At 47.3% G+C, this 18,462-nt stretch overlaps 1 protein-coding gene across 1 annotated transcript; it reads right to left on the bottom strand.

Annotated features, from left to right (window-relative positions):
• Nucleotides 1-59: 59 nt before the first annotated feature.
• On the bottom strand, nucleotides 60-16,580 carry syngr2 (synaptogyrin 2). Its single transcript, XM_033044254.1, has 4 exons — nucleotides 16,208-16,580; nucleotides 7,605-7,842; nucleotides 3,087-3,223; nucleotides 60-479 (listed from the first exon to the last, which is right to left on the bottom strand). Exons 1-4 carry the CDS (start codon nucleotides 16,304-16,306, stop codon nucleotides 297-299), a joined length of 657 nt encoding a protein of 218 aa, XP_032900145.1. The 5' UTR covers nucleotides 16,307-16,580; the 3' UTR covers nucleotides 60-296.
• Between the last annotated feature and the right edge of the window lie 1,882 nt (nucleotides 16,581-18,462).

Genomic DNA, 18,462 nt, shown 5'->3' with positions numbered 1-18,462 from the left:
GAGGGAAGGAATGAGTGACATTTCGGGTCGAGACCCTTCTTCAGACTCAAAACTTCTCTACCCAAAAAGTCACTCATCCTTCTCTTCAGAGATGCTGCCTGTCCCGCTGAGTTACTCCAGCATTTTGTGTCCATCTTCGATTTAAACCGGCATCTGCAGTTCCTTCCGACAAAGCAAAGAGTCGCATCCCGTAAATTGGAAGAAAGCTTGGATTGTGGCAAAAAAATGTCATTCCCTGCTCCTCGGTTGGACACTCGTTCCGGGCATGGCACTGGGAGGATCACCCGGAAGAGGGTTTAGTACGCGGGCGGGATGTACTCGTCGGTGCTCGGCTGCGCGGCGTTACCAAACGGCGGCTGCTGGTAGTTCTCGGCGACGTTGGGGTACGGCGGGTAGTCGCTCGATGGGTCCGTGTACTTCTCGGAGAAGTCGGACACGCCAGCCTGATACCTCTTGTAGGCAAACGCCAGCAGCAAGCCCTGCAACGGAAGGCAAAGACCAGGGGTAAGGTTCACAATTCACCATCCGGGAGTACTGTAGAAAACAGCCCCATGGCCATGAGATGGACCTCAGTCTAAGTCTCACAGGAGATGTTCTGGGTCAGGACTCCCCCGCCTCAGTCTTAAGAAGGGTCCTGACCCGAAACACTGTCCATCCATGTCCCTCCATAGACACCACTAGACACCTAAAGCAGAATTAGACCATTCAGCCCTACACATATAAGATTGTTAAGGGCTTGGACACGCTAGAGGCTGGAAACATGTTCCCGATATTGGGGGAGTCCAGAACCAGGGGCCGCAGTTTAAGAACAAGGAGTAAGCCATTTAGAGCGGAGACGAGGAAACACTTTTTCTCACAGAGAGTGGTGAGTCTGTGGAATTCTCTGCCTCAGAGGGCAGTGGAGGCGGGTTCTCTGGATGCTTTCAAGAGAGAGCTAGATAGGGCTCTTAAAAAATAGCGGAGTCAGGAGATATGGGGAGAAGGCAGGAACGGGATACTGATTGAGGATGATCAGCCATGATCACATTGAATGGCGGTGCTGGCTCAAAGACAACTATTGTCTATAATATTGTCACCTATCCTGCACCTATTGTCTATTGTTAGCCCACCAGGTCTACTCCACCATTCAATCATGGCTGATCTATCTTTTCCTCTCAACCCCATTCTCATGCCTTCTCCCTGTAACCTTTGATGCCATTACCAATCAACTAGGTTTTCCACTGCTCTTTTGTGCATTCCGTCCTGCCCTCTCCCCATAAACCCTGACACCCGTACTAATCAAGAATCTCTTAATCTCAGCTTTAAAAGACCCATTGACTTGGCCTCCACAGCCATCTGTGGCAATGGATTTCACAGATTCACCACCCTTTAGCTAAAGAAGGGTCTTATGTTATCCATCTCTAGAGAACATGGATAGGTGGTTGCGTCTTGACCAGTCTAACACACTTTACCTAGCCTCGTCCCGATCCATGTTCTCCAGAGATGCTGCCCGACTTGTTAATGACTTCACTAGGGATCGTTCCCGCCATCCCAGAGGACTGGTTCTGTTTAGACTGGCGTGGAAGCTAATCTTCCATTGCCGTTCTCCAGGGAGTCCCTGCGCTGGCAGAGGGAGGTGTTGTCGTCAGCCTTGAGCCAAACACACATCCTCTCACCGCACCTGCCCTTCCAACGGAGCCGGACGCGGCCGAGGACCAAAGGTGGCGACAGCAGTGTACTGGTGGTGCGTTACTGATGATCAAAGACAGCAGTGAGAGGGAGAAGGGACCCGCGCTGCCGAGAGATACTTGGCGGGGGGGGGGGGGGGGCCGAGAACGAAGGGGGGACCCAGGGGAACCGCCAAGTCTGCTGCCATTTGCAAGATTTTCACTGTACTTGTCCCTCAGCACTAACATGCTTATGACAATAAATGTGACTCCATTTGAACATCGGAAAAAGAAAAGACGTTTTGCATTGAGGAAGTTATGTCACTCATGGCATCCTCCCATTTTCCTTTTGTTCCTTTCCGACAGCATCATTACACGCACTGCTGAACCGTTACAACACACTCCTTTCGGAAAGGCAATGGCGAGAGTTAGGTGCCTGCCCTTGAATAGAAAAATAATAGGGCTGAAGGTCTGCAACAGGACGATGTGCAGCTCCTTATTTCTACACTGCATGTGCTTGCACGTGTGCTGCATGGGTGTTCATGCCTGCTGCACAGATACATGCGTGTGTATGTCATTTCATTTTTGACAGTTTCATCCAAAACGTAGTCAACACACAAAAGATTTAATGGGATATATTGGGCGGAGAATGTTGTTGATTAGTAAGGGCATCAAAGGTTACAGGGAGAAGGCAGGAGAACTGGGTTGAGGGGGGAAAATATCAAATGACGGAGAAGACTCGATGGGCCGAATGGCCTGTTACTACTCCTATGCCTTATGGTCTAAAACTTGTGAAGAGCATTTAAAATATTGCAGCATCCAAATCCGAATACTTGCCTTTTATTTGAATCTGATTTCACGTCAATAAATGAAGACTTTGAACTCACAAGGTGTTCTCTCTTCCAATCAGCATCTCTGGAGAAAAGGAATGGATGATGTTTCAGGTAGAGACTGAAGAAGGGTCTCGACCCAAAACGTCACCCATTCCTTTTCTCCAGAGATGCTGGCTGTCCCGCTGAGTTACTCCAGCTTTTTGAATCCATCTTCGTTCTGAACATTACTACGTTTAGTTTAGAGATACAGCGCGGAAACAGGCCCTTCAGCCCACCGAGTCCGCGCCGACCAGCGATCCCCGCGCATTAACACTATCCTACACGCTGGGGACAATTTACACATACACCAAGCCAATTCACCTGCTTTGTCAATTAACGTCTTTGGAGTGTGGGAGGAAACCGAGGATCTCGGAGAAAACCCACGCAGGTCAAGGGGGAGAATGTACAAACCCTGTGCAGACAGCACCCGCAATCAGGATCGAACCCGGGTCTCCGGCGCTGTAAAGGCAGCAACTCTACCTCGGCGCCACCGTGCCGCCATGTTCTAACGCATTCAAGTTACACAAGAACGACAAGAAGCCGCCAGGTTAGACACGTTTCTACTCACCCAGCTAAAAATGGAGAAGAAGCAGAAGGCAATGGTGGCACGAGCGCTATCTACCCCAATGAGCGGCATTACCGTTGTGTTCACCCACTGGTTGGTTAGGAAACAAAAGCCAATAAACCACAGCAAGGTCCAGAGAGCTGGGAACAAAAGAGAGCACGTTAGATGCCCTGGATAATCAGTGCTGTCACTAGAGCCAAGAGGGTTTTATTACCATGTGTCCCAGAATAAACAATGACATTCTTGCTTCAGTATTTACTTGCGCGCGCCCACACACCCACCCAACCACCCCCCCACACACACCCACACCCACCCACCCCCACACACCCCCACACACACCCCCACACACACACACACACACAAAACAAAAAACTGTTTCTCAATCAGTTCCTGTCAGTGCAGTTAATAAACACTGAATAAAAACATATAACTTTAAAATCAACTTATCTAAAACAGACTTTAAAATTGAACTAACAACAGACATTCAGACCGGACAGTGGCTTTGCTTTGACAGGCGTCTAGCTGTCAAAGTATGGGCGAGGTTAGGTGTGTTGGTGTATGATGTATGGGGAGGGGACACAGTCCGTTAACCAGTTTTATTGCCTGTGGGAAGAAGCTGTGGAGCTTCCTGCTGGTTCTGCAGCTGATGCTCCTGTACCTCTTCCCAGATGGCAGAATGGAGAAGATGTGGTGTGATGGGTGATAGGGGTCCTTAATAATGGAGATGGCTCTGTGTATGCTGCGCTTCTGATAGATCTCCAACAGGAGAGGGAGTGGAGCACCAATGAGCACTTGTAGCAGCACGAGAGAATATGTAAACATAGTACACTGGATAGCTGGGTCTCTATTCCATGGAGCGCAGGAGGATGAGGGGAGATCTTATAGAGGTGTACAAAATCATGAGAGGAATAGATCAGGTAGATGCACAAAGTCTCTTGCCCAGAGTAGGGGAATCGACGACCAGAGGACATAGGTTCAAGGTGAAGGGGAAAATATTATAATAGGAATCCAAGGGGTAACTTTCTCACACAGAGGGTGGTGGGTGTATGGAACAAGCTGCCAGAGGAGTTGAGGCTGGGACTATCCCATTGTTTGAAAGAAACAGTTGGACAGGTACATGGATAGGACAGGTTTGGAGGGTTATGGATTCTGATGGTCACATGCACTGATAATTTCATGTTCATAAGTTATACAGTATTAACAGAATTAGGTCATTTGACACATCGTGTCTACTCCGCCATTCAATCATCGCAGATCCATCTTTCCCTCTCAACCCCATTCTCCTGCCTTCTCCCTGTATCCTTTGATGCCCTTACTAATCAGCTAATCATTCCCTCCTGCCTTCTCCCCATAACCCCCGACACCCGTACTAATCAAGAATCTCTCAAACTCTGTCTTTAAAAATACTGATTGACTTTGTCACCACAGGTAAAGAATTCCACAGATTCACCACCCTCTGATGAAATAAATTTCTTCTCATCTCCTTCCTAAACGAACGTCCTTTAATAAGCGAGTTCGGTATTACAACTGCGCATGATCAGGTCATGGCTCATTCGTGTGTGTGTGTGTGTGTGTGTGTGTGTGTGTGTGTGTGTGTGTGTGTGTGTGTGTGTGTGTGTGTGTGTGTGTATACGGACCCGCGTTTCAGTTTTGCTTCTTCGAGGCAAGAAAACACAACTTTCAAAACTATTATCAAGGTGTATTTATGGATGATTCGTACAAAACTCCGATGATTTTGGTGGTTTTATTGCTTTACGTTTTAGTGAGTGAGCGAGATTGTGACGATGAATAACAACCATTTTGTATTGTTTTTGTTTTAGGGGGGCGGAGAATAAAATGAAATATCTAAGATAGAAATATCAATAGATAATATGAAAAGTATTAATGGGGTTTTCACTTCTTACTATTCTAGTCCACGGGCTGTGTCCACGTTTGTTGACTTCTGAATGAGTTCTGCATGTAAGTAAAGTTGTGTAGTACAAGGTCACAAGTCTCCTGACTAATCACGTCTCTTCTGATTCCCATTACATTGGATAATTTCAAATCAGTATTTGACATTCCAATTTGTGTTATGATCTTGTGATTGTATAAATAGCCTCATCATAACTGGCAAGATGATTTGACAGCTCAACGATGGATGTGGGATGTGGGAGGCCAGCAGTTTAGACCTTTCGATTCACCAAGCCTTCCATCTTTCAGTTCGCTCATGGGGTTGGCAAGAGTTTTTTTCTCCACATTTCAAGAGTTCCTTGTATTGAGCAGCATGACGACGTTTCTCTTCACCGGCAGTCGTTAGCACGGGCTTCTTCGTGAACCGTGCAGCATAAGCAAGAACAACGAGTTCATCTTTTCGTCCCGTCTTTTTCAACCCCCTCTCCGCTAAAAAAAATGCTTCAAAGCTTCGACTTTCCATCGCAGAAAATCATCCAGTGTCATATCATCGCAATTTGGATCAGTCATAACCAACATAAGATTCAAAGATGACAAAAACTCAGATGGCCGCAAATCTACTCACAGTGTACACAGCGCTGCGTTCCCTAGACTCTCCCACTAGTGGAAACATCCTCTCCACATCCACTCTATCCAAGCCTTTTACTATTCTGTACATTTCAATGAGGTCCCCCCTCATTCTTCTAAACTCCAGCGAGTACAGGCCTAGTGCCGACAAACGACAAACGTTAACCTATTCATTCCCGGGATCATTCTTGTAAACCTCCTCTGGACCCTCTCCCGAGCCAGCACATCCTTCCTCAGATATGGTTCCCAAAATTGCTCACAACATTCCAAATGCGGCCTTACCCGCGCCTTATAGAGCCTCAGCATTGCATTCCCGTTTTAGTACACAAGTCCTCTTGAAATAAATGCTAGCATTGAGTTTGCTTTCTTTACTGCAGGGAGAACGTGCAAACTCCACACACACAGCACCAGAGGTCAGAGACAAACCCAGTTGTCATCGGTAGAGACTGCCAGCATGGAGACAGGGGTTGGTGCAAATTGCTGGGACTGCAAGTTGAAGGTGGGAGCGGATAACATGGGGCATGGTAAAACGAGCCAGCAATTCAGTGGTATGGAAGGGAGGGAGGGGGTAGGGCAATAAAGGGTGGGGCTGGCAGCATGGTGGCGCAGTGGTAGAGTTGCTGCCTCACAGCGCCAGAGATCCGGGTTGTTCGATCCTCACTGCTGATGCTGCCTGTATGGAGCTTTTAACATTCTCCCCGTGACCTGCATGGGTTTTCTCCGAGATCTTCGGTTTCCACCCACACGCCAAAGACGTACAGGTTTGTAGGTTAATTAGCTCGGTATAAATGTAAATTGTCCCCAGTGCATGTGGGATAGTGTTAATGTGTGGGGATCACTGATCAACGTGGACTCAGTTGGCCGAAGGGCCTGTTTCCGTGCTATATCTCTAAACTAAATACTTCAGCATTTGCTGCAGTTCAAACTATTGAATAAGATTCAAGTTAATAGTGAAGATAGATGGAAAACGCTGGAGTAACTCAGCGGGTGAGGCAGCATCTCTGGAGAGAAGGAATGGGTGACGTTTCGGGTCGAGACCCTTTTTCAGACTGAGAGTCAGGGAAGAAAGAGATGTAGAGATATGGAAGGTAAGGTGTCAAAATGCAGATCAAAGGGGATGTTGATCAAGGAAAATGTAGAATGGTTCATTGTTGGAAGGTGAAGGGACAACGAATCATAAAATCAGTAAAGTTTAATCAAGAGGACAGTGAAATTAGTCAGAGAACTAGGATGGGGGAGGGATGGAGAGAGAGGGAAAGCAAGGGTTACTTGAAGTTAGAGAAATCAATATCCATACCGCTGGGGTGTAAGCTGCCCAAGTGAAATATGAGGTGCTGTTCCTCCAATTTGCATTGGGCCTCACTCTGACAGTGGAGGAGGCCCAGGACTGAAAGGTCAGTGTGGGAATGGGAGTGAGAGTTAAAGTGTTTGGCAACCAGAGATCACGTAGGCCGAGGCGGTAATAGTGATGGTTTTGGTGAATCATTGTTTGCTGTGGAAAATTAATTAAATAGTAATTTGATACATCTGTGGCATGAATCATGCATCTTGCTTCAGAAAATGGCCGTCAACTCCAGCATTCAATGACTCGGCTATAAAATCAGCTCACAGCTCCAATATCTACACAAACACAGGTTTTCATTCTAATTGGCTTCGGTAAAAAGTGTAAGTTGTCCTTAGTGTGTGTGTGTAGCGGGTGCTAGCGTTACAGGGATCGCTGGTCGGCACGGACTCGGTGGGCTGTTTCCGCGCTGTATCTCTAAACTAAATCTCAAAGACGCGCGGGTTTATAGGTTAATTGGCCTCTGTAAATATTGCCCCCCGGTGTGTAGAAAGTGGGATGAACGTGGAACTGGGTATGAACAGGTGATCAATGTTCGGAGCGGGGGGGGGGGGGGGGGGGGTTGATCGATGGCTAGCATGGACTGGGTGGGCCGAAGGGCCTGTTTCCACGTTGCCGTGTCTCGAAAGTAAACCAAAGTAGACACCAGTTACTTTATCTACCTGAAACTCCAAGGTCGGCCAGAACGATGTGCTTGCGTTGGTTGGCGTTGCTGATCTGAGGTAAATACACATCAAGGGCAAAGAAGATGATGCAGATGAGAAAGGCAAGCACGCCAATGCCCACACCGTAATGGCAGGCATCCACGTTCTGGTTGAAGATGCACTGCAGCTTTCCTGATGTCGGTAGGTTCATGTAACCCTCGCTGCTGATGCAAGCAAACACAACGATCGAGAAGATCTACAAGAAAACACACAACAGAAATTGAAAGGCCATATGGTCATAGGGAATAGCAGTAGAATTAGGCCATTCTGCCCATTAAGTCTACTCCACCATTCATTCATCGCTGATCTATCGTGTAGGAAGGAAGTGCAGATGCTGGTTTAAACCGAAGATAGACACAAAATGCTGGAGTAACTCAGCAGGACAGGCAGCATCTCTGGAGAGAAGGAATGGGTGACGTTTCGGGTCGAGACCCTACTTAAGACTGGTTGGGGATCTATCTCTCCCTCCGAACCCCATTCTCCTGCCTTCTCCCCATAACCTCTGACACCCTTACAGATCAAGTATCTATCTATCTCTGCTTTAAAAATATCCACGGACTTGGCCTCCACAGCTTTCTGTGGCAAGAATTCCACAGATTCACCACCCAAAAAGCGACATTATTTTGCACACAGAAAAATTTGTTCAGTCTTCCGTAACTTCATAATGTGCAAAGTGCTGCTCTTTGGGCTCACCGCTGGGCTGACTGTCGATTTGCTTCCAGCCGGCCATTTCTCCTGCTCCTCGCTCCAGTCAGGCAGAAGATGCAGAAGCTTAAAAAGATGAGCACCATCAGACTCAGGGCGAACTTCTTCCCCTCTATCGTGCTTTTCAATCATCCTTCCTAAAGCTAGGGTACACGTCGATGTATCTCTACCACAAAATAGTGCCAAAACCTGGCGACACATGTGGAGGAAGGTACTGCAGATTCTGGTTTAAACCAAAGATAGACACAAAAAGCTGGAGTAACTCAGCAGGACAGGCAGAGAAGGAGTGGGTGACATTTCGGGTTGAGACGTCTGACGCAACGTCACCCACTCCTTCTCTCCAGAGATGCTGCTTGTCCCGCTGAGTTACTCCAGCTTTTTATGTCTGTTTTCGTTGTCAAGAGTGTTGTGGCAGTGCATCAAGCCATTTCATTAAGTCAATTAAATCACTGCACTAATACTAAGCCTTTATTAAGAGAGCAAAGAGACTCGTCAGCTGATTGCAAATATCACAAAATGGCTTTTCTCAGTACCTCGTGACAATAAACTAAATTAAACTGGTGTCTGAAAATGGGTCTCGACCCAAAACGTCACCCATTCCTTCTCTCCAGAGATGCCGCCTATCACCCTGAGTTACTCCAGCTATTTGTGTCTATCTTCGACTCATGTATACTCTTCTGTGTATTCTTCCTATATATGTACTGAAAGTATACTCTGTACTGAATCCAAGTCAAATAGAAACTGGCACTCACCGATGTGCACTTTCAAGAATGTACCACCAACGTATATATCCCAGTGAATACAGCCACGAAATACCTTACAACAAGGTATAGAAACAAGGAATGCAGATGCTGGTTTACACAAAAGGACACTGAGTGCTGGAGTAACTCAGCAGGTCAGGCAGCATCTCTGGAGAACATGGATAAGACAACTTTGGGGTTAGGACCCTTCTTCTGACTGAAGAAGAGTTTCAACCTGAATCATCACCTATGCATGTTTTCCAGAGATGCTGCCTGACCCGCTGAGTTACTCCAGCACTCAATGTCTTTAAATGTAATTTGTACATGTCTTTCTCTACGTGGGACTGCTACATGTCTTCTGTAAACTCCCAACTCATTATCTGCAAGCACATTGAATGGAGTACCGTAACAAATAAATATATAGCACATTCTTCAGCCATACGTGGTAAACTAGACTATAATAGTGCAGGCCATGGTAGGAGGGCGAGAGAAATTAGTTACTGCATCTCCCACAGTACAACAGTGACCAAACTTCGAAAGTTTCCTATTACCTGAAAATCACCTTAGAACATAATGAAAGGCGCCAGAAAAATGCAGGTCTTTCTTACAAATATGACAGTTTGAGGTTTATTGTATAATTAAATCTTAGTAAAAAAATTCAAAGATTTAATCTTTTACTAAGATGACAGGCTGCAAAGTGGCGCAGCGGTAGAGTTGCTGCCTTACAGCGCCAGAGGCCCGGGTTCGATCCTGACTACGGGTGCTGTCTGTACGGAGTTTGAACGTTCCCCCCGTGGGTTTACTCCAAGATCTTCGGTTTCCTTCCACACCCCAAAGCCGTACAGGTTTGTAGGTTAATTGGCTTGGTATAAATGTAAATTGTCCCTATGGGATATTGTTAATGTGCGGGGATCGCTGGTCGGCGCGGACTCGGTGGGCCGAATGGCCTGTTTCTGCATTGCATCTCGAAACTAAACGAAGAAGTTTATTTCCCATTTAGAGGTTACTCCTTTGAATGTGCACAGTACCATCCACAAAATATCGTTTCAAAAGCTGAAAAGTACAGGCCTCAAATTATTATTTCAATCACATGAAATACTTAAGATAATTAGACATGTCAAAAGGGTTTATAAGGACTTTAAAAGTTGGACCTCACTGAAAGAATTAAACTTTCCTAACTGCCAAGTTATGATTGAGATATAATTTCTTCAGAAGTTAACTTCATTACCACAATATAATTCTATTATGACCAATTGCAATTCATGGGATAAGGACTTCAAAGCCTAAATGAAGGAACTGTTTAGCATGCTTTAAAGTTGAGAAAATAACGTCCATAATAAAAACTTACTGGCCGAGAGACCACGTCTGTTTTTTAACTGGATGGTCCAAATACCATTACAGTAGAGCTTGCATGATGGTCTATAAGGCTACTCAAAACTCTAAAATGATCATTAATAAGTATAGGTTTATTATTGTCACGTGTACCGAGGTACAGTGAAAAGCTTTGTTTTGCATGCTAACCTCACAGAGCAGACACATCAAATACAGTCAATGTGTAGGAAGGAACTGCAGGTGGTGGTTTAAACCGAAGATAGGCACAAAAAGCTGGAGTAACTCAGCGGGTCAGGAAGCATCTCTGGAGAGAAGGAATAGGTGACGTTTCGGGCCGAGACCCTTCTCCAGACTACCTTCAGGTCCGCATGGGTCAACATAATCTACCGGCTGCCATACACTTTAACTCCCCCTCCCGTTCCCACACTGACCTCTGTTCTGGGCCTACTCCACTGTCAGAGTGAGGCCCAACGGAAATTGGAGGAACTGCACCTCATATTTCGCTTGGGCAGTTTACAATCCAGCGGCATGAATATTGATTTCTCTAACTTCAAGTAACCCTTGCATCCCATCCCCTCTCTCCATTCCCCGCCTCCCCCACCCTGGCCATGGCTCAAGCTTCAAAGTCGTCTTGGTGAGTCTCATTGCCTGTAACTCGTTTTCACCTAGCCACTAGCGAAGAATGGCCTGTTTTTTTTATCATCGTTAAGTAAAATAATAAAACTCAAAAAAAATATATACACATACATATATATACAATCAAGTTCATCGATAGAGTAAAGGGGAAGATATAGATGTAGAATATATTTCTTAGCATTGTAGCGCAACAGGTCCATTGACAAAGTGCAATGTCCGCAATTGCTGTTCGGACTGTTCGGAAGCCTGATAACAGAGGGGAAGAAGCTGTTCCACAGTCTAGTGGTGTGCGCTTTCAAGCTTCTCTACCTTCTGACGGCTGGAAGCAGAGAGGAGGGGGATTGACGGTGGTGGGGCAAGCCTTTGATTATGTTGGCTGTTTTTCCAAGGGAGGCTGAAGTGCAGACGGACCCAATGGTGGGAAGTCCGGTCTGTGAGAAGGACTGGGCTACATCTACAACTCTGCAATTTCTTGTGGTCTTGAGCAGAGCTGTTCCGCAAACCAAGTTGTGTTTCAATGCGACAGCATGCTCTCTGTGGTGCATTTGCAGTTTCCTCATGCTCTTCAGGAAGTAACGGCCTTGCTCTGCCTTCTTGGCAGCGGCATTCATGTGGTTGCTCCACGACAGATCTTTGGTAATGTTACCGCCCAAGGAACTTGAAGCTCTCAACTACAGGTCCACCACCCATTTTCTGGCAACTGGTGGAGTCCCCCTCCCCCCCCCCCCCCCCCCCCTCCCCCGCATTTAATCCGGACAAAATTGCCCCCCCCCCCTCCCCTCCCTGGAAGTCTCCCCGAAAATGTGGTGCCAAGGCCGTGACCTCTGTTAGCCATTGTAGATTTGAACTTGAGCAACATGCCCTCTACGTTACATCTCCATCTCAGTTTACACATCACTGCCTGCGTTTCAGCACATGGTCCACTAAGCCCACAAGGTGCCAGCAGTGAACACAAGCCAAACAGCACAGTTGGATTCATTGCATCTTCATTTGGATGTAAACAGAAAGGGATACTGGAGTTAACTATGAAGTTTGGAAACAAAGAATTGCAGATGCTGGTTTGCAAAGAAGGGCACAATGTGCTGGAGTAACTCAGCGGGTCAGGCAGCATCCGTGGAGAACATGTACAAGTGATGTTTCAGGTCGAGACCCTGATTGATCAGTCTGAAGAAGGGTCCTGACCTGAAACATTACCTATCGGGTGGCGCAGTGGTAGAGTTGCTGCCTTACAGTGCCAGAGACTCGATCCCGAACGGAGTTTGTACATTCTCCCTGTGACCCGCGTGGGTTTTCTCCCACACGCCAAAGACGTACAGGTTTGTAGATTAATTGGCTTGGCGTAAATGTAAATTGTCCCGAGTTAGTGTAGGACAAGGGTAAATGTGCGGGGATCGCTGGTCAGCGTGGACTCGATGGGCCAAAAGGCGCTGCATCTCTAAACTAAACAACACTTTCCATGTTTAAGAAGGAACTGCAGATGCTGGAAAATCGAAGGTAGACAAAAATGCTGGAGAAACTCAGCGGGTGAGGCAGCATCTATGGAGCGAAGGAAATAGGCAACATTTCGGGCCAAGACCCTTCTTCAGACTTTCCATGTCCTCCAGATAGTTGGGACATTGTTGACTGGTGTGGGAGAGAAGGGCCTGTTTCCACACTGTATTACTCTATGACATGCTGTCTGACCCACTGAGTTACTCTAATACCTTTCTACAGTATTTTCTTTGCAAGATCTGAAGACACTTTATATCCATACCACGAACAATGTCAAAGAGTCCAACAAGGAATGGGAGCTTAATTCATCCGAACACAATAAAGAGCAACGCCACAGTAGACGATAAGACACAAAAAGCTGGAGTAACTCAGCGGGACAGGCAGCTTCTCTGGAGAGAAGGAATGGGTGACGTTTCTGGTTGAGACCCTTCTTCATCTCTCTCTCTATATCACTGCCTGACCCACTGCGTTACTCCAGCATTTGGAGTCTAGTCTTCAGTTTAAACCGGCATCTGCAGTTCCGTCCTGCACCTATTGCCCCTCACAGATGACTGCAGTGTGGACTGTTGCGTTCATCACTGGAATCAAACTCCGCTCCACGGCCAAACAGAAGCACTGATCCCATCACACTCACACCGAGGCTCTAAAAGACCCTTCACAATGCGAGCAAACACAAAAAAAAGAAGACTCCAGTTGCTTATCAAAGAGATAGAAGTTCCTTGCAGAGCAGTGTCGGAAGTCATTGGACAGGAAACACTCCCTTCCTGTTCTCAGAACAATCTCACCACGACACACTTGGTCTCAAAAGGTCATCCACTTGTTTTTAACAATTCTTCAAGACTGTTGAGAAACTGGTCTTGGTGACGTTCGGGTTATTTGCTTCAGCTCAGGATAGTTTGTGTCATAGAGTCATCGATGTCCATCGGGGAATGTTGCCCGCTCCAGACTGCAGGAGTACGTGCTGAGGGACGCACAGAAGCTCGCTGCAGCCAATGCCAAGGCTCTCTGGGAGAGGACCACAGTCTAGGGTCCTTCCCCTGCTGGACATTGAGGGGCAGCGTGTAGTGGAGACGCCCATCAAACAAGGGAAGGGATATCATAAGTGATACGAGTAGAATTAGGCCATTCGGCCCATCAAGTCTACTCTGCCATTCAATCATGGCTGATCTATCTCTCCCTCCTATCCCCATTCTCCTGCCTTCTCCCCATAACCTCTGACACCTGTACTACTCAAGAATCTATCCCTGCCTTAAATATATCCACTGACTTGGCCTCACATCCTTTTGTGGCAAAGAATTGCACAGATTCACCACCCTCTGACTAAAGACATTTCTCTTCATCTCCTTCCTAAAAGAATGTCCTTTAATTCTGAGGCTATGACCTCTAGTCCTAGACTCTCCCACTAGTGGAAACAACTTTTCCAGGGGGCCACAAGAGGGGTATAATTATGTATTTTGGGAACACTACCAAATACAAATGTACAGTTTGTACAGTCACAGAGAATGTTGGAGGAATTTTGCACAGTTCTTGTTTTCTACATATTTTTTATGCTAGTTAAATAAAGTTGAATTCGATTCGATCTGAACAAGAGACTCTGTGCATCTATCCTATCTACTCCTCTCAAAATTTTATACACCTCTATAAGATCACCCCTCATCCTCCTGCGCTCCAAGGAATAGAGTCCCAGCCTATTCAACCTCTGCCTATAGCTCAGACCCTCTAGACCTGGCAACATCCTCGAAAATCTTCGAATATATCGGCGAGGCTAAGCACAGGCTTGCCGATCGTTTCACTGAACACCTCGGCTCAGTCCATCGAGGCGAGAGAGAAGGACCGGACGTTGTACAACATATTCTGGTAGAAGTTAAACACGATGCTGTGCATTCTCTGCTGCCTGCTATCAGACACTCTTTTTTTTTCTTGTTCCAAATTTTCCATTTGATGGGTGTTGCCTCTTTTTTTTTTAAACTATTAACCCACCTCACCCCTCTGGTCCTCGATTCCCCTACTCTGAGCAAGAGACTCTGTGCATCTACCTGATCTATTCCTATCATGATTTTATACACCTCTATAAGATCACCCCTCATCCTCCTGCGCTCCAAGGAATAGAAACCCAGCCTACTCAACATCTCCCTATACCTCAGACCCTCGAGTCCTGGCAACATCCTCGTAAATCTTCTCCGAGCCCTTTCAAGCTTGACAATATCTTTCCATAACATGGTGCCCAGAACTGAACACAATACTCTGAATGCGGTCTCATACAACTGTAACACGACTTCCCAACTTCTATACTTAATACTCTGACTGATGAAGGCCAAAGTGCCAAAAGCCTTTTTGACCAGCCTATCTACCTGCGACTCCACCTTCAAGGAACCGTGCACCCACACTCCTAGATCCCTCTCCTCTACAACACTCCCCAGAAACCTACCATTCACTGTGTAGGTCCCGCCTTAGACGCCCCAAGATGCAACACCTCATTATAACAACTTCTAAAAAATCATTTGTGCATCCGTGGATAGGAATGGTTTACAGGGAAAGACACAAAATGCTGGAGTGACTCAGCGGGACAGGCAGCATCTCTGTGGAGAGAAGAAATGGGTGACGTTTCGGGTCAAGACCCATCCTCTGCTGATTAGAGGGATATGGGCCAAACGCGGGCATGTGAGACCAGTGTGGATGGGGCATCTTGCATGGCATGAACAGGTTTGGCTAAATGGCCTGTTTTCATGCTGTATGAAACCGGGACAAGCGCTCAGTGTACATGTCACCCCTAACTTTCTCTTTCCCTTTGCTTTCCCGGTAACCCTGGCTGGAAAGCAGACAAGCTGCACCCCTCCCCCTTCCTCTATCTCCCTTCTCCTCCTCCCCCCCCCCCTCCTCCTCTCTTGCTAACCTTCTGCCTCCTCTGCACGCATCATTGCTCCCTTTCTCCCTCCCCTCGCCTCCCCCCCTTTTGCCCCTCCCTTGTCAACTTTCCTCCTCCCACCCTTGCCCTCTTCCTCTCTCTCTACACTCCTTTCCCCCCACCCCTCTGGGCCGTGGAGTTGACCCGGGGACATGTAACAGGCGCGTTGGGGGTCAACGCGGAAGTAACTGGAGCAACGCGGATGTGGCCGCGGCGACGGGCCTGGGTTTAATGGGCCAAATAAACCAAAACTAGTTGACGTTGCGCGGAAACAAAAACAACACAATAATGGAGAGTGCCCCTTAAATCAACCCTATATCCCGCAGCTTTGGAAGTTTGACAAAGGGCCGCTCTCACTTCCTGAAATTTTAAAACTGCCCGAAGTGGCCAATGTTTCCTGAAACTGACGCTAGACACAACACGCTGGAGTGCCTGCACATTCTCCGAGACTGACCCTGTAGCCCAACCCGGGCCGCGGTGACCCTCGCTGTGGTCACCAGTCATAGAAAACATAGAGGAATCGGAGCACGAGTAGGCCATTCGGCCCTGTGAGCCAGTACTGCCTTTCAATATGATCATGGCCACATCCCTTGATTCCTTTAGCCCGAAGAGCTAAATCTAACCCTCTCTCACACTCACCCAGCCCTTGCTCACACTCACCCAGCCCTTGCTCACACACTCGGCTCATACTCGCCCTGCTCACACACTCGGCTCATACACACCCAGCTCACACGCGCCCTGCTCACACTCACCCAGCTCACGACCCGAGCGATTACATGCGGTTGCTGGAAAAAGTTGCTCAGGTCAAACGAGCCGCCCGACATGGCCGCGCCGTACACGTTGCCTTCCATCTCCCGTCGCTGCTGCTGCTGCTGCAGGATGTTTTAAGCTGGAGTTTCACCTTGTTACCCCTCTTGTTGTTCGGCGATGGAGGGGGGAAAGCAAGGGCAACGGGCCGAGACCAGAGGTTGTGGAAGGCCAGTCCTTCTGCTCAGCAGCTCCCGGATCGCAATGCAATGACCCGCAACACGTCAGTGCACTGAACGAGTTACACACACAGAGTTAGAGGGCGAGAGAGAGTTAGAAATAGAGAGAGAGAAGGGCCGGACCATCACATCACATGACGGCACCTGAACTAGAGTAAACAGTTGCGTTCGGGTCTGAAGAAGGGTCTCGACCCATTCCTTCTCTCCACAGATGCTGCCTGTTCCGTTGAGTTACTGCAGCTTTGTTTTGTGTCTATCTAGAGTAAACAGAAGCAGGAGAAGCGACATGGTCTAAATACTCCATTACAACTGAGGGACAGACAGGGTAGACGCACAGAGTCTCTTTGCCCAGAGTAGGGGAATCGAGAACCAGAGGACATAGGTTTAAGGTGAAGGGGGAGAGATTTAATAGGAATCGGAGGAGCAACTTTTTCCACACAAAGGGTGGTGGGTGTATGGAACAAGCTGCCAGAGGAGGTAGTTGAGCCAACATTTAAGAAAGTTAAAAGGTGCACAAAATTGCTGGAGAAACTCAGCGGGTGCAGCAGCATCTATGGAGCGAAGGAAATAGGCGACGTTTCGGGCCGAAACCCTTCTTCAGACAGAAAGTTAGACAGGAACATGGATAGGACTGGTTGGGAGGGATATGGACCAAACTGCGGGCAGGTGGGACTAGTGTAACCGGGACATGTTGGCCGGTGTGGGAAAGTTGGGCTGAAGGGCCTGTTTCCACACTGTATCACTCTATGACTCTAAGAGGAATAGGTGACGTTTTGGGTCAAGACCCTTCTTCAGACTGAGAGTCAGGGGAAAGGGAAACAAGAGATTATAGAACAAATGAGAAAGATGTGCAAAAAAGTGACGATGATAAAGGAAACGGCATTGTTACATTTTCTCTCTTTGCTTCAGATTCATAGCATTTGGTTTGTTCCAACATTAAACTGTAGAATACCGTTTCCATTGAGTGTAAGAGTCAGGAAGTCATGTTGCAACTTTATAGCTCTTTGGTGAAATAGCATTTGGAGTATTGTTTGCAGTTTGGGGGCAGCACGGTGGCGCAGCGGTAGAGTTGCTGCCTCACAGCGCCAGAGGCCCAGGTCCGATCCTGACTACGGGTGCTGTCTGTACGGAGTTTGTACCTTCTCCCCGTGACCCTGTAGGGTTTCCCAGGGTACGCACAGGTTTGTAGGTTAATTGGCTTTGGTAAAATTGTAAATTGTCCCTAAGTGTGTAGGATAGTTAGTGTACAGGATAATCGCTGGCCGGTGCTGACTCGGTGGGTGATGGGCCTGTTTCCGCTCTGCATCTCTTAAGTGTGTAGAGTTTACACGTTCTCCCTGTGACTGCGAGGTTTTCCCTCCAAATATGTGCAGATCTGCAGGTTAATTGGCTTCTGCAAATTGGCCCTAGAGTGTAGGGAGTGGATGAGGACGTGGGATGACTTGGAACTAATGTGAACGGACACAGTGGGCTGAAGGGCCTGTTCTAATGCTGTGTCTTTCAATTCAATAGAGTCTGCTTTATCTGCCTCACCCGCTGCAATCCATTATAAGCAATGAGTCCCGAGTCACATGCTCTAAGTGCCTAATCTAGTCACGTTGCAGTACCTAATATTCAAGGCAGAGTATAACATTCATGTACTTCTACAGGTGTACAGTAGAGAGCATATTGACTTTTTGCATCACGGCCTGGTTTGGTAACTTGAATGCCCAGGAGCGAAAAAGACTGCAAAAAGTTGTGAACACTGCCCAGTCCATCGGCTCTGACCTCCCCACCATTGAAGGGATTTATCGGAGTTGCTGCCTCAAAAAGGCAGCCAGCATCATCAGAGGCCCACACCATCCTGGAAGGTACAGGAGCTTGAAAACTGTAACGTCCAGGTTCAGGAACAGCTTCTTCCCTACAGCCATCAGGCTGTACACTACAACTTCAAATAAGCTCTGAACTACAATAGACTATTATTATTATGATGATTGCACTATTGTTTGTTTTTTGTGTGTATGTGTGCATAAATTCACACT

This window comes from Amblyraja radiata, chromosome 26, assembly GCF_010909765.2.
Source record: "Amblyraja radiata isolate CabotCenter1 chromosome 26, sAmbRad1.1.pri, whole genome shotgun sequence".
In the NCBI taxonomy this organism is placed as follows: domain Eukaryota; kingdom Metazoa; phylum Chordata; class Chondrichthyes; order Rajiformes; family Rajidae; genus Amblyraja; species Amblyraja radiata.
Note: the sequence above shows the minus strand (reverse complement) of the source record. Positions and strands in the feature narration are given on the sequence as shown.

Bases quoted from the DNA above. Each gene is read 5' to 3' on its own strand.
- syngr2 (XM_033044254.1), bottom strand. From the start codon at position 16,306: ATGGAAGGCAACGTGTACGGCGCGGCCATGTCGGGCGGCTCGTTTGAC. The intron at 3,224-7,604 runs GTAGATAAAGTA...TTTTGTTCCCAG, and splicing joins GGCCGACCTTGGAGTTTCAG to CTCTCTGGACCTTGCTGTGG. The intron at 480-3,086 runs GTGAGTAGAAAC...CTTCCGTTGCAG, and splicing joins TCTTCTCCATTTTTAGCTGG to GGCTTGCTGCTGGCGTTTGC.